At 42.5% G+C, this 15015-nt stretch overlaps 1 protein-coding gene across 2 annotated transcripts in view; it reads left to right on the top strand.

Annotated features, from left to right (window-relative positions):
- The window catches only part of Spata16 (spermatogenesis associated 16), a 344381-nt gene extending 337798 nt beyond the window's left edge, over window positions 1-6583 (top strand). For both annotated transcript variants that reach the window (XM_085835355.1, XM_021158236.2), the window contains exon 11: window positions 6306-6583. In XM_085835355.1, the coding sequence (XP_085691481.1) occupies window positions 6306-6428 (123 nt within the window). In that variant the 3' untranslated portion in view covers window positions 6429-6583. The remainder of the gene's footprint in view (window positions 1-6305) is intronic.
- The last annotated feature ends 8432 nt before the right edge of the window (window positions 6584-15015 follow it).

Here is a 15015-nt window from a genome sequence, read left to right as displayed (position 1 = left end):
GCTGTACTTCAATGTCCCTCACATCACCAAAGGATTTTACCTCCATAGTAGCTGAGGTAAAAGTTGACAGTTCTGCTGTGCCAAGGAATGAATTGTAGGCACGATTATTTGGCTACATATTTCCTACTATGGTCAAAGCCATTTGACTTGAGCAGTTGTTGTCATTCTCAGCCCACAGAGAACAGGTTACATTCATTTAAGAAATGATGTATGTATTAAGATGTTCTATCTATGAAGTCATTCATCAACTGTTTCAGTGAACAATGGTTCTGCTTGGAGGGTGGCACAGATATTAGGTGAGGCTAAGATTCTGGTTCATTGACTGTGATGATTTTGAAAAGCATTTATCTCAGAAAAAGAATAACTTATAAGGTCCTCTTCCTCAAAATTGATACAATCATTATAAATATCAAGCAAAAAATTCAGTCTCACTCTTTGTTGTTCTTTTACAAGCCACCTCCCAAATTAATTGTCTGCATTTCTTTTGACTGTATAAATAGTTTTGAAATATGTAAGCTGTTCTGAAAACCATAGTATAGTGTAAAAACATCAAATAAGCAATCCTACTAATAGAGAGGCTGAGATAGGAGAAGCATGATTTCAAGACCATTATGTGGCACACAGCAAGACACTGTCACATACAAATAAGCAGAAAGTGTATATGGATTTGTATCATATTGAACCTATTTCTCCCATTACCAAATTAGAGAGACCTCAGGATGACAGCCGGCAAATTTCTAATTCCTCATATTTTTGAATTCCAATTGATTAGGCTATGTTGGTAATATTTATTTTCATATTAAGGGATATTAAGGAAAAGTGATTGTTACTTCCTGTTAATTTTCTTGTTAGAGGTAGAATTATGTTTGTGTGGGTTTGTTGAAAGATTGCTTTCTTGCTTCTTCTAGGGTGGAGTTTCACTCCTTGTGTTGGTGTTTTCCATCTAATATCCTTTGTAGGGCTGGATTTGTGGAAAGATATTGTGTAAATTCAGTCTCGTCATGGAATACCTTGGTTTGTCCACTTACTGTAATTGAGAGTTTTGCTGGGAATGGTAGCCTGGGCTGGCATTTGTGTTCTCTTTGTGTCTGTATGATATTTTCCCAGGATCTTCTAGCCTTCACAGTCTCTAGTGAGAAGTCTGGTGTAATTCTGATAGGTCTGCCTTTATATGTTACTTGATCTTTTTCCCTTACTGCTTATAATATTCTTTCTTTATTTAGTGCATTTGCTGTTCTGATTATTATGTGATGGGAGGAATTTCTTTTCTGGTCAAGTCTACTTGGAGTTCTGTAGGCTTCTTGTATATTCATGGGCATCTCTTTCTCTAGGTTAGGGAAGTTTTCTTCTATAATTTTGTTGAAGATATTTACTGGCCCTTTAAGCTGGTAATCTTCACTCTTTTCTATACCTATTATGCTTAAGTTTGGTCTTCTCATTGTGTCCTGTATTTCCCAGATATTTTGAGTTAGGAGCTTTTTGCTTTTTGCATTTTCTTTAACTGTTGTGTCAATGTTTTCTATGGTATCTTCTGCACCAGAGATTCACTCTTCTATCTCTTGTATTCTGTTGGTGATGCTTGTATCTATGACACTTGATCTCTTTCCTTGATTTTCTAACTCCAGGGTTTTTTCCGTTTGTGATTTCTTTATTGTCTCTAGTTACATTTTAGATAGTGGATGGTTTTGTTCAATTCCTTCACTTGTTTCATTGTGTTTTCCTGTAATTCCTTAAGGGATCTTTTTGTGTTTCCTCTTTAAGGGCTTCTAGCTGTTTACCTGTATTCTCCTATATTTCTTTAAGGGAGTTATTTATGTCTTTCTTAAAGTCCTCTGTCATAATCATGAGAAGTGATTTTAGATCTGAATCTTGCTTTTCCAGTGAGATGGTGTATCCAGGACTTGCTATGGTGGGAGAATTGGGTTCTGATGATGCCAAGTAACCTTGGTTTCTGTTGCTTATGTTCTTATGCTTGCTTCCCACCATCTTGTTACCTCCAGTGCCTCCTGCCCTGGCTATATCTGACTGGAGCCTGTCCTTCCTGAGATCCTAGGTGTGTCAGAGCTCCTGGAAGTCAAGCTGTCTCTGGAACCCTGAGAGCCTGGTGTGACCAAGCTCTTGAGATCCTGGAATCATGTTAGAGCACCTGGGAGTGGTGCTTCCTCTGGGTGTTGTGGGACTGGCTGAGGAGTTTGCGCCCTAGGTCTGCTCAGGACACCGGCCCAGACTGGAAGGAACCCATGCCACTGGTCTGGCAGAATCCCTGTGTGCCTGGGTCCCACTGGTCCCAGTAACCCCAGATGTTGGGACAGATGTTGTGTCCTCCTCACCTCTGATCCTCCTGATGACAATTTCTTAACTCTTCAGTATGACTGCTAACCAATACCCACAGAGGAAAGGAGAGTCTGCCCTCTACCTGAGAACTTCAGTTATCATACATCTAAAATTCTCTACAAACACTATCTACCCCTCATCCATATCACTGCAATGTCAAGTTAGCATTGGCATACACAGGCATAAAGAAATGCTACCTGCCCATCTTGCAAATGGAAAAATTGGTCTCACAGTGCCCAAGCAGCCTAACACTTTTAAGCAAATAGATGATGTATCAAAAAGAGAGTAAAAAAGCCCATGCCCCCACACCAGCTTATTCTCTCACTTTATCACCCCATGTATTTCTTTGTGTTTCATTTCCCTAAGGGCTTTATAGAAATTTCTATCATTTGCAATCTGTTCTTAGTTATATGAATCTATTTTCCCTTGAACCAGCATTTTTTTTTCTTTGACTTAAAAGAGAAAAATAAGAACCCAGCTTTACCAAAACATACTGCAGCTCTTCTGTCCTTCAGAAAGAATAGAAGCAAAAATTGACTTAACTTTCCTGCATACTGTGTCGTTGATAAAATGTTGTGAGCTAAGAGAATGACCCCACCTCTGAAAGTGTATGTGTATATCCTTAGAACCAGAATACCCAGATCTAATGTGAGTTCAGGTCAAGAAATGGTATGACTGGGTGTGACCTTGGAAATATCTGGGACACCCTTCTCATAATACAAAATGTCAATAAAACTTGAAGCTCAGGAAGGACACATGGCTTCCCCCGGTGGCACTGAGCAAGGGCATAACAAGCCAAGCCAAGTTCTGTTGAGTCATCCCTGGTGCAGTTTGAAGCATGCCAAGTGCTCCTCATTCTTACTGGCTTGGCTTGGCTTGCCAGCCTGGAAACTAGATAACAGTGATGGAGTGATGGGCTGTGGACATGGTCTCTGTTTATCTGACAAGGGAAAAGAAGGCCTCCTGTTGTACTGAATACCTGTATCTGTTGAACCACCGGAGGAAAAAAAAAATCACTGTGTTCTGCATCTGTTCAACTCCCTTCCTAGAAAGTGAGGGACTACTGGGGGTAGTCATATTCTAGGTTCTGGGAATAAGGATAATATAGAATTTAGTTTCACAAAACAGATATCTAAATCTTCATAAGTTGTAGAGTAAAAATATGTAACATTGGGGCAGAGATACGAGTTAAGAGCACTTACTTCTCTTGAAAAAGACAGGGTTTGTGTCCCATGACCCACATTCTGACTCATAACCATCTTTAATACCAGCTGTTGGGGATCTGATACCCTCTTCTGGCCTCTGAGAGCACCAGGGACACCCATGAGGTATATACATACGTGGAAGCAAAACATTGATACACATAAAATAAATCTAAAACTTTTTTTAAAACAATTTGTAATATTCAGAGATGAGTGAATTGCTGTGAGAATCTATTACTAATGCCCAACCTGGGCTGGGTGATAGAGGAAGACTGCAGAGGCATTGGCATTTAACCATAAATGCAAAGACAGTACAGTCTCACAGAGGGAAGAGATGTGTCACAGGCCTAAAGCAGATGGAGTGGTGTGAGACAGCTGGAAGGGCAGTGGGAAGAGGTCCGCTGGGATCTGTGTGGGCCGCATGGAATCCATTTAAAGTATTCTAACCAAGACAGACTTGGCCAGATTTATTTTAAAGCCAAGCCATTACTGTGGAGTCAATGTGAGATTGACAGAAACAGCCTCACAAGACAGGCCAGGTGGGAGGGACACACGAGTGCTCCAGCTAGACCACTTGAATCTGTTCTCCTACACTCTACCTTGCATGCAGACTTGGCTTGCATTTTCCTTTCTTTTCTTTTCTTTGGTTTTGCTCCACTTTGTTTTTCTCTTTCTAAGAGAGGAACTCCTAGCTTGTAGCCCAAGCTAACTTTCAACTCAAAATCCTCCTGGCTCAAATTCCCAAGTACTACGACTACTGATATATGCAAGACCCATGCAATACTTAGATATCTTTGTCCTTTTTTTTTTTAATGAAAATAAACCCACTTTGTTACTGCTGTTACAATTGCCCAAAACAAACTGAAAGCAACACTCCTTTTTAAATGATTTTTCTTTCTTATTGGAGAGGGCTTGTTTTCATGGAAGTATGTTTCTCAGTTCAAATTGTATTTGAGTCGATTGGGAACATTGTAACTGGAGGGATGTTAACAATGATACATTGTCAGTGCAAATGACAGGGAGGTGTCACCAACTCAGCTAGCAAAAGACCAGTAGTTTCAGCCATTGAGTCCAAGTTGATTATTTAATGACTACTAGCTCGTTACTACTGGTGGTTTTGTTGTTTTTACTCACTAATTACCTGGAAAGTGGCTAGTGTAGAATATAGGGAATACATAAAATAATGGCCTGACTGAAGGAGATTTTGATGATTCCTCAAGGACAAGACATCACAAATGTCAATGTGCCTTTGGAGACGTTTACCTACCATAACTATAGAAAGGTTCTCGGAAAGAATTGCTTTGCATAAATAAGTTATCTGTTTTCTTAAGGAACACGGTTGAAGTTTATATCACCTGGAGTGATGTGTCCTTAGTATACATAGCATGCAGACGAGCATGCTCGGCCATTTATTACGCTTGCTTTGACAATCCGAATTATCTTTTAGATATAGCCCTGAATGATAAATCAGATGGTTTAAGAGCAGGACTCAAAATTGGAAAATTGAAGTTCTAAGTGCTTTTATCTTAAGTAGATGGTACCTTGAATGGTAAATGTGCCAGCTCTGAGCTAAGTTAATGACAATGGGCTCTGTAGTGAGTGACTAATATAATGTGCAAGTTCTGGAAGGCAAGGCTAAGTATGAATTGTATCTATTGACTCTCATGAGAGCCCAATTCAGCATATGTGGAAATTTTTATCCTATAGTTCTTCAGGCAAACATTATGAAATATATCCAGCCAGCTTCGACTGGATAACTGCAGATTTTCACTGAAAAAGACTAATAATTTTTCTTCTCTGGAGAATTATTCTGGGTGTCGTTTCACACTCTTCCTTTGTATGTGTAGTGTCGGTTGGCTGTTTTATTGTTTGTTTGGTTTTTGTTGTTGTTTTGTTTTTGTTTGGTTGGTTTTTAAGAAAATGCACTTACTTTCAAATTTCTCCTTAGATTTCAAGGAGCAATGGCTCCTGCCACGCCAGTGTGGAATATCCACTTTCCCCCTGTGTGGCCAGGATCCTATTACAGAAATGTTAGACTTGCCAGTTTTCCTCTGAGAGGCCAGATACATTTTCTCTTTTGGTTTTCATGAAGGAGCTAGAGAAAACTGCCATGGTTACATTTTTACCATGCATTCTTTTGAAATCCCTGGATTCATTGACCGCCAGACACACCATGGAAGCAATGAGCCTCTCTATCCCCACCGTGTTAGAAGCAGCAGCTCCTACAGTATAAAGCACGGGAGTCAGAAAGAGAAACCTCTGTTTTCCTTACATCCAACCTCCCTGTGCTTGAACAGGGCCTGCAGTTGTGACTGAACTACAAATTCTTCATTTTCATGACCCCAGGGCTCGGTGCTGGTTACTTTTATCACTGCTGTAACCAAACACCTAAAAAAAAAAAAAAAAAAAAAAGCAATTGTTGGCAGAGGTTTCTATTTTTGGTGTATGATTTAAGAAAGGATGAAGTCTGTCATGCCCGGGAAGGCCAGGGTGCAGGAGCAGGAAGCAGCTCTCACTCTGGATCTGTCCTTGGGAAGCAGAGATCAGAGGGAAGCCAAACCTCGAAGCTCCCACTGTGTGACCCACTCCCTTTACTGAGGCTCCACATCTTAAATGTCCCACAACCTTGCAAAAGAGCACCAATGGCTGGGGCCAGGGTTCAAATATGAGGGCCTCTGGAGTCATCTCACATTCAAATGAGAACACCCAAGAAACCACCACCACCAACAACAACAACAACAACAAACCCTCTTTGGTTATTTCTTCTAGGTCGGACGAATAGAAGACTTCCTGTACCAACTAGAAGACAACTTCTTAAAAACTAAGAAAGTCAGAACCGCTCGAAGGCAGAAGACAAAGATGAAGAGACTTCAAACTGTACAGCAAAACTAGACACTAGGGAGCAGGCTGCCTGAAGTGTCTGGAGAAGTTGGGGTCTGTAGCCTCTGGGTAACAAAGGCTGTCACCAAAGGCCTCAGATGGCACCCTCTTGGCAAAGACAGTCTACACTTCATTACTTTCAACTGGTAGCAATAAATGTTCTTAACTTGTTGGACTTATGCTCAAATTCTTCTTGTTTAAAGAGCTCGTGTAATAACCACTGTTGCCTCCTCCTTCTTCCAGACTTGACTCAGGCATGCTATGTCTACCAAGGATGCACATGTTCATGTGTGCTTCTGAGAAGATAGTCACATGTCTCATGCAGATAAGTGTCCCTTTAAAATGACAAAGCTGATAGTATACGTTCTCCACCCTATGTTGTTCAGCTGATACTATCAGTTCTCTCATCGAGAGCTCCATTCCTTTCTCTGGAGATTTCATGTTGCATTTTACCCAATCTTTAGGTAAACCATAAATTCATGTATTTGGCATGAGGGTGAATCAGAAGCCATCTCAGGCGATCCCAACTAATGCCCATAAGAGCATTCAGAAACAGGGATAATAGGAGGGACTCCGACAGAAAGCAACATAAACAGTTACGTGCAATTTATAAATACTAAGACTAATAAATTAGGGTTTACAGTACCTCCAAAGCAAGAATATGGCCAGTACTGAGCACTTCTTGATGCAATGAAATGGTGAAGGAGCAGATTAAGTGAGAGCCTGCTCTTAACGTATGGGAGGTTTATGTAGTCATCGTAGTTCAAGACATAAATATTGAAATGGGCCGGTTGGGACTTCAGGTTCTCTGGGCATGGTCTGTTCAACTCCTACTTTTATCAAATAGCTCCCTTTCCTCCCCATCCCACAGAGACCACATCTCACTGCCAGCCTCTCACACATTAGTGACTTAATTAACTACAAGCAATTAAGGACCACGAACTTTAAGATGCTCCTTTTTATCGCTCAGCTCATACCAGAACATTTCCTTTCTAAAAGCACTGCGAAACTATTTCCTTTTATGAACAGGAGCTGAATGGGAGAGGCTTAGCCTTCCATCTGGCTGATGTTAATGCCTCTGACCACACTAAGTACAGCCTCGGGACACCCCCAGGACACCCCAAGTTCTCAGCACAAAGGAGACATGTTTACTCCTGGGGAGGGAGCAGACAGCAGGGAATAAGAGACAAAGACAGGAGGTAGAGGGTGAGGGGGAAGGGTAAGGAAATGAGGGAGAGGAAGGAGGGAAATTTGCCTTGGGGTGGGGGTGATGGACAAAGGACTGCCTGCCTCTGGATAGAGAGAAGTCAGATGTAGTACATAGGAAAATGACTATTTATAAAGGTACGAGGAGGTCGGATTGCAGGATTTCAATCCTTTGATAGCTGGACCTTGGAAGTCAGCCTCAGGAGGATGAAGTGGCCAATGGGAAAAGCCTTTGGTGGCTACGTTTAGGAATGTAATCTAAATGTATGTATGGAGACAAAGGGAATGGGGGAGAAGGGCAAGGCCTGCCAGAGCCATGCCCGCCATACTGACCGGAGTCTCTTCACCACTGCCCAGGAATTACACATTAGGGTGGAGGAGGCAGAGGAACTCTCCCCGTGGGCAAGCAGTGGGACCAGAATTTGCATCTCCAGCATCCCCTGTAAGGAACTGGCTGTGAGGTCAGGAGTGAGGAGCTAGAGACAGGATAGAAAGCAATTTAAGAAGACATTGTCAATCTTTGACCTCTACATGCAGACAGTGCACACACACATGAACACACACATGCGTACACACATACACACTCATACAAAAATTGAAAGACAAAGTTTAACTATGGACCTGGAGGGCATCATCTTGAGTGAAGTAACACAATCACAAAAGAACTCACACAATATGTATTCACTGATAAGTGGATATTAGCCCAAAACTTAGGATACCCAAGATTTAAGATACAATTTGCTAAACGCATGAAACTCAAGAAGAATGAAGACCAAAGTGTGGACACTGTGCACCTTCTCAGAATTGGGAACAAAACACCCAGGGAAGGAGTTACAGAGACAAAGTTCGTAGCGGTGATGAAAGGATGGACCATTTAGAGACTGCCGTATCCAGGGATCCATCCCATAATCAACTTCTAAACGCTGACACCATTGCATACACTAGCAAGATTTTGCTGAAAGGACCCAAATATAGCTGTCTCTTGTGAGACGATGCTGGGGCCTAGCAAACACAGGAGTGGATGTTCACAGTCAGCTATTGGATGTATCACAGGGCTCCCAATGGAGAAGCTAGAGTAAGTACCCAAGGAGCTAAAGGGATCTGCAACCCTATTGTTGGAACAACATGATGTACAAACTAGAACCCCGGAGCTCTTGTCTCTAGCTGCATATGTATCGAAAGATGGCCTAGTCAGCCATCAATGGAAAGAGAGGCCCATTGGACTTGCAAACTTTATATGCCCCAATATAGGGGAATGCCAGGGCCAAAAGAATGGGAATGGGTGGGTAGGGAAGTGGGGGGCGCTATGGGGGACTTTTGGGATAGTATTGGAAATGTAATTGAGGAAAATATGTAATAAAAATATTAAAAAAAAAAAAAAAAAGAAATGAGATCTTTTCTGGCATTTCCTTGAAAATGAAGATAGGGAGTTTTGTGTTAGGCTGCAACACCTGCTCACCACCACCCCATGTACCCCTTCCCCCCACAGGCTAGGAAACCCCATCTGCTCTCCTCCCTCCCCCATTAAGGCCCACACAGAGAACCCCACCCCACCCCTGCCTGCTGAGAGAAAACTCTGGCTAATGTGTCATGACTTCTCTCTGCATTTCTGGCAACTCGCCCATGAATGCCCATCCAGGGGCTCATCTTTTTTACCTTATATGGGCAGAATCCCAGCTCCTAGGTCATATCATGCCCAGGACCTATAAAACCCCTTTATCCTGAATGTGTAAGATCAGTGGGCCCACCTGAGAGCTGCCTCCTAGTAAACCTGCCTTTATCTACCTGTAACGTGGTCTAATCTGGCCTGTATCTACGGCACCAAGGGAGAAAAAAAGACTCATTGATGATATTTCCAAGACACTAAATGCAAATGTAGAAATGGCTTCTTGGCCAAACAGAAGAGAAATATACTATTTTCTCTTTTCAGACCTTTCGCAATAATTTTCACTGCATATCTAGTCTGTGTGACTCACCGTGGCCATCGGCCTTTTGCTATGAACTGTTCTGTTGACCTCTAGAGCCAGGAGGAACCTCTCTTCCAAAATACCTGTTCTGGTTACTTTTAGATCAACTTTATACAAACTATAGTCATCTGAGGGGAGAGAAGCTCAGTTGAAAAACTGCTTCCATAACATTGGTCTGTAAGAAAACGTAGGAGCATTTTCTCAATTAGTGATTAATTGGGAGGGCCCAGTCCATTGTAGGTGCTGGGTGTAGGTGCTTCTGGGCTGGTGATCCTGGGTTCTATAACATAGCAGACAGAGCAAGCTTTGGGAGGCAAGCCAGTGAGCAGCACCCTTCCATGGTGTCTGCCTGAGCTCCTCTAGGCTCTGACCCTTTTTGAGTTCCTGACCTAACTTCTGACGGTGATGAACTGAGGTAGACAAAGATCTTTCCTCATCATCTTATTTTGGTCAGCAATGGTAACTCTAACTAAGACAATATCTGAACAAATTATTGCCAACTGACTGCCCGAGGATGAGAAAATCATATCCTGGGTTGGGAAGGCTGCCACTGGATACCATAACGGAACCCCAGAGAGGCCATGTGATCCCACAAAAACCATATCTTCTAATCCACATCTACCTGAATTTCAAGCACCTGATTTTTTTCATAATTGCTCGATTATTCCTCAAGGAATTCTGGTGCCGTCTTTGTTTTGTTGTGTTGTTTTCTGTTTTCTAATATTTTAATGTGAATGAGTGTCTGAATGTGTGTGGCTGGTGCCCGTGAAGGACACAAGAGGGTGTTGGATCTCCTGGAACTGGAGGTATAGATGGTTGTGATCTACCATGTGGGTGCTGGGAACCAAACCCAGGTTGTCTGTAAATGTAGCCAGGGCTCTTAACCCCCTAAGCCATCTTTCTATCATGTGTGTGTGTGTGTGTGTGTGTGTGTGTGTGTGTGTGTGTGTGTTATATTTCTTTTTTATTTATTTTTATTTTTTTAGGGTTTTTTTTTTCCGAGACGGGGTTTCTCTGTATAGCCCTGGCTGTCCTGGAACTCACTTTGTAGACCAGGCTGGCCTCGAACTCAGAAATCCGCTTGCCTCTGCCTCCCAAGTGCTGGAATTAAAGGTGTGTGCCACCACCGCCCAGCTATTTTTATTTTTTAATTAGATATTTTCTTTTTTTACATTTCAAATTTTATCCCCTTTCCCCATTTCCCCTCTGAAAACCCTCATCCGTCTGCTCACTAACCCACCCACTCCCACTCCCCTGTCCTGGCATTCCCCTACAAGCATCAAGCCTTCACAAGACCAAGGGCTCTCCTCTCGTTGATGTCCCACTTGGCCATCCTCTGCTACATATGCGGCTAGAGCCATGAGTCCCTCCTTGTGTTCTCTTTGGTTGGTGGTTTAGTCCTTGGGAGCTCTGGGGGTATTGGTTGGGTCATATTGTTGTTCCTCCTATGGGGCTGCAAACCCCTTCAGCTCCTTGGGTACTTTCTCTAGCTCCTTTATTGAGGACCCCGTGCTCAGTCCAATGGTTGGCTAAGAGCATCCACCTCTGTATTTGTCAGGCACTGGCAGAGCCTCTCAGGAGACATCTATCTCAGGCTCCTGTCAGCTAGCTCTTGTTGGCATCCACAATAGTGTCTAGTTTTGGGAGCTGTATATGGGATGGATCCCCATGTGGGACAGGCACTGGATGGCCTTTCCTTCAGTTTCTGCCCCAAACTTTGTCTCTGTATCTCCTCCCATGGGTAGTTTGTTCCCCCTTCTAAGAAGGACAGAAGTATCCACATTTTGGTCATCCTTCTTCTTGAGCTTCCTGTGGTCTGTGAATCTTGGGTTTTCCGAACTTCTGGGCTAATGTCCACTTATCAGTGAGTGCATATCATGTGTGTTCTTTTGTGATTGGGTTACCTCACTCAGGATGATATTTTCTAGTTCCATCCATTTGCCTAAGAACTTCATCTTTTTCTTTGGTTTTTTATTTTCGAGTTTTTCAAATCTGTGGGAAAGTGACAAGTGGACAATATAACAGACAGGCCCTCTACACAAGTTTTCCCCAACTATTAACATTTTCTCACTTTCCCTCCATCTCTTTCAGCTGCCCATTGTGATACATCCAAGGGATAATGAAATTGCCCCTGTTGCAGTCTAGCCTTGCTTTCTCTGTCAGATAAGCTCAGAGGTCCAGGTGACTTACTGAGGAACCTCTGCAAAGCTTTGGGCCCTTGACATCCCAGGCCACCACGCCCATCACTTCCATCTTTGCTGCTGCCCTTTCTTCAGCATTGCTGAGGATGCTGAGGATGCTAAGGGGGCTGAGGATGCTGAGTGCTGAGGATACTGAGTGCTGAGGATACTAAGTGCTGAAGATGCTGGGGATGCTGAGTGCTGAAGATGCTGGGGATGCTGAGTGCTGAAGATGCTGGGGATGCTGAGTGCTGAAGATGCTGAGGATGCTGAGTGTGGAGGATGCTGAGTGCTGAAGATGCTGAGGATGCTGAGTGCTGAGGATGCTGAGTACTGAGGGTGCTGAGGATGCTGATGGGGCTGAGGATGCTGAGGATGCTGAGGATACTGAGTGCTGAGGATGCTGAGTGCTGAGGATACTGAGTGCTGAAGATGCTGGGGATGCTGAGTACTGAATATGCTGGGGATGCTGAGTACTGAAGATGCTGGGGATGCTGAGTGCTGAAGATGCGGAGGATGCTGAGTGCTGAGAATGCTGAGAATGTTGAGTACTGAGGATACTGAGTGCTGAGGAAACTGAGGATGCTGAGTGCTGAGGATGCTGAGTACTGAAGATACTGAGTGCTGAGGATATTGAGGATGCTGAGTGTTGAGGATGCTGAGTACTAAGGAAGCTGAGTTCTGAGGATGCTGAGGATGCTGAGTGCTGAAGATACTCAAGATGCTGAGGATGCTGAGTGCTGAGGATGCTGAGTGCTGAGGATGCTGTGGATGCTGAGGATGATGAGTGCTGAGGATGCTGAGTGCTGTGGATGCTGTGGATGCTGAGGATGCTGAGTGCTGAAGATGCTGAGGTCTGAGGATGCTGAGTGCTGAGGATGCTGAGGATGCTGAGTGCTGAGTATGGCAGCAGCAAGCAATGGTTTGGGATCTTTGAAGAAGGAAATGCAAGCTGTCTGCTCCTGGTTTGGTTTGGTTTGGTTTGGTTTGGTTTGGTTTGGTTTGGTTTGGTAACAAAGAATCTTTGCAACTTACACACGATACAATTTTGGAACTGTTAATTAACAGTTTTGTACATCTTCAAGAGTGACTGGTAGTTTCCCTTTGAGAACAGGTGATACAATTTAAAAAAAAAAAACTGAAGTTGCTCTAATTTGCTTTCATTTGCTGTGACCATAACATTCTAACCAAAAGCAATCTGAGGATGGATGGGCTTATTTGGCTTACATGGGCAGGTCACAATCCATCACTGAGGAAGCCAAGGCAGGAGCAAGAAGCAGATACCTGAGAGGAACACTACATGCAAGCTTGCTTGGTCAATCACCTTTCTTATACATCAAAACCTATGGATGGCATACCCTCAGCTCTCCTACATCAGTCCATAATTGAGAGAATTTGATGGAGGCAACTCTCCTGTTGAGGTGCCCTCTTCCCGAAGTGGCTCTAGGCTGGCCTCAACTTGACAGCTGAAAAGTGTAACAAAAGGTTACTCAAAACTTCAAACAGTAGAACAGATGTCAACTGAGTGGTGTCACTATGTCAGGATCATGCAGTCTGCACAGTAGAGGCCCACAGAAACACAGGCAGTAGTCCTGGCTTGCTGCTGTGAAGGCTATTTGTAGCTTCATAGCTATAGGATGGTATGTCTGCTTTAAACACACCGTCATGGCAGGCATTCCCGCATGCTTCTGACAGAACTGAAATCTAAGAACTTATACTAAAGAAATTACCAAGTACATGCTGAAATATAAAATTTTTGGGGGGGGGGGCTGTGAAAGATAATACAAACACAGACAAAATCTCCCAACATACTTAAATAGACTAAATGATTGATAGCAGTCTATTCAATGCTTAACCTAGTAATGTAGTAAAATTTACAATGTAAAAAGTAGGACTCAAATCCAGATATAGCATAATTAAAGCTAGATTGTAAAATACGCACATAAAGATCTGAAGAGAAGTACAATAAGGTATGAAGAGAACCTCTTGTGAGGTAATTATGGCCAATTTTATTTCCATTTCCTTAGTGTCATACGGTCTGTTCACTGATAACAAACAATCATCTTTTAAAGATAATACTTAGTATCATTCTGCAGAGAAACAACTAATTTAGTTCAGCATTTCTTTCCCTGTTTGAGAGGAAAACTGTTTATTAATTCTGGCACCAGAGAAAATGGTTATCTCACAAACAGGCAACCAGAGGAAGTCTTTCCTGTAGAATTTTGTGAGCCATACTTTTATGACTATGTTCGCCAAGAATCTCAGGCACAGACAGTCAGTGCACGGCGTCACTGGAGGAAACATTAAGCAGTATGCCAGATTTAGTGAGCTCAGCACTTGTAAATGATAGGTCAGTGTTTGGGCCCTCCCTTGCTTGTTTCTTGACTCTCTAGCTTGTATTTTATATATCTTTTTCATCTGATTATTTGCCTTAGATCTTCCCCATACTCACAGGATATCATCTTATGAAATATGAGATGACCACAAACCTATACCCTTAAATCAAAACATATTGAAAATTGAAAGACCACTGGCAGAGCAAAGCCTTGATTTACTGGGATTTGATTCATGGAGAGGTAAGATAGAGTCTAAGTTCAATCAAATATTTCACTCATTGCCTGATCCACTCAGCAGTTCCTAGGGCTTGTGGACATGGATACAAAGAACAATTGTGCATCCTTGACAGACAGCAGACTGTCAAGATGGAACAAAGTGACACCTGGAGGCAGACACATAATTTTGACAAGCCATCAAAGGAAAAGAAAACCATAAAACGGATGCAAAGAGCTTCCCGAAAGTTATAAATATAAACAAATTCTTTTTAGGGCTTAATGGATAAAATCCAGAAATACTAAGTCTGCCTAAGATAATCAGAGCTCAGAGTCATTCCTCAAGTGCTTTATATGATAAACAGTAGGAGAATTTGAGGATTGATTCTTGGATGTGCGCTTTTGCTGTGATCTTACATTGATCTCAAGACAATGTGCAAACAATCTGCATTAATAAGATTGTGCCTTTTATCTTAAATATATGTTTGGTGCAGTTGTGGTGCATATATTTTTCAAGGAACCAGAGACCTCAGTTCTACATGCTAATATACTGAAAAATTTTTTAAAATATGTATTATATTATTTTTGTGTGTCTTGAAGGGTGCTGGTATATATGTCTATGCATCACATATATTCTTGGTGTACGCGGAGGTCCAGAGGAGGTACCAGATCCATTGAAAATGGAGTTGCAAATGGT

Source organism: Mus caroli, unplaced genomic scaffold (assembly GCF_978045245.1).
Source record: "Mus caroli unplaced genomic scaffold, Mus_caroli_1 scaffold_3, whole genome shotgun sequence".
Classification (NCBI taxonomy): domain Eukaryota; kingdom Metazoa; phylum Chordata; class Mammalia; order Rodentia; family Muridae; genus Mus; species Mus caroli.
The sequence above is the reverse complement of the archived record's forward strand: the minus strand, read 5'-3'. Positions and strand labels throughout refer to the sequence as shown.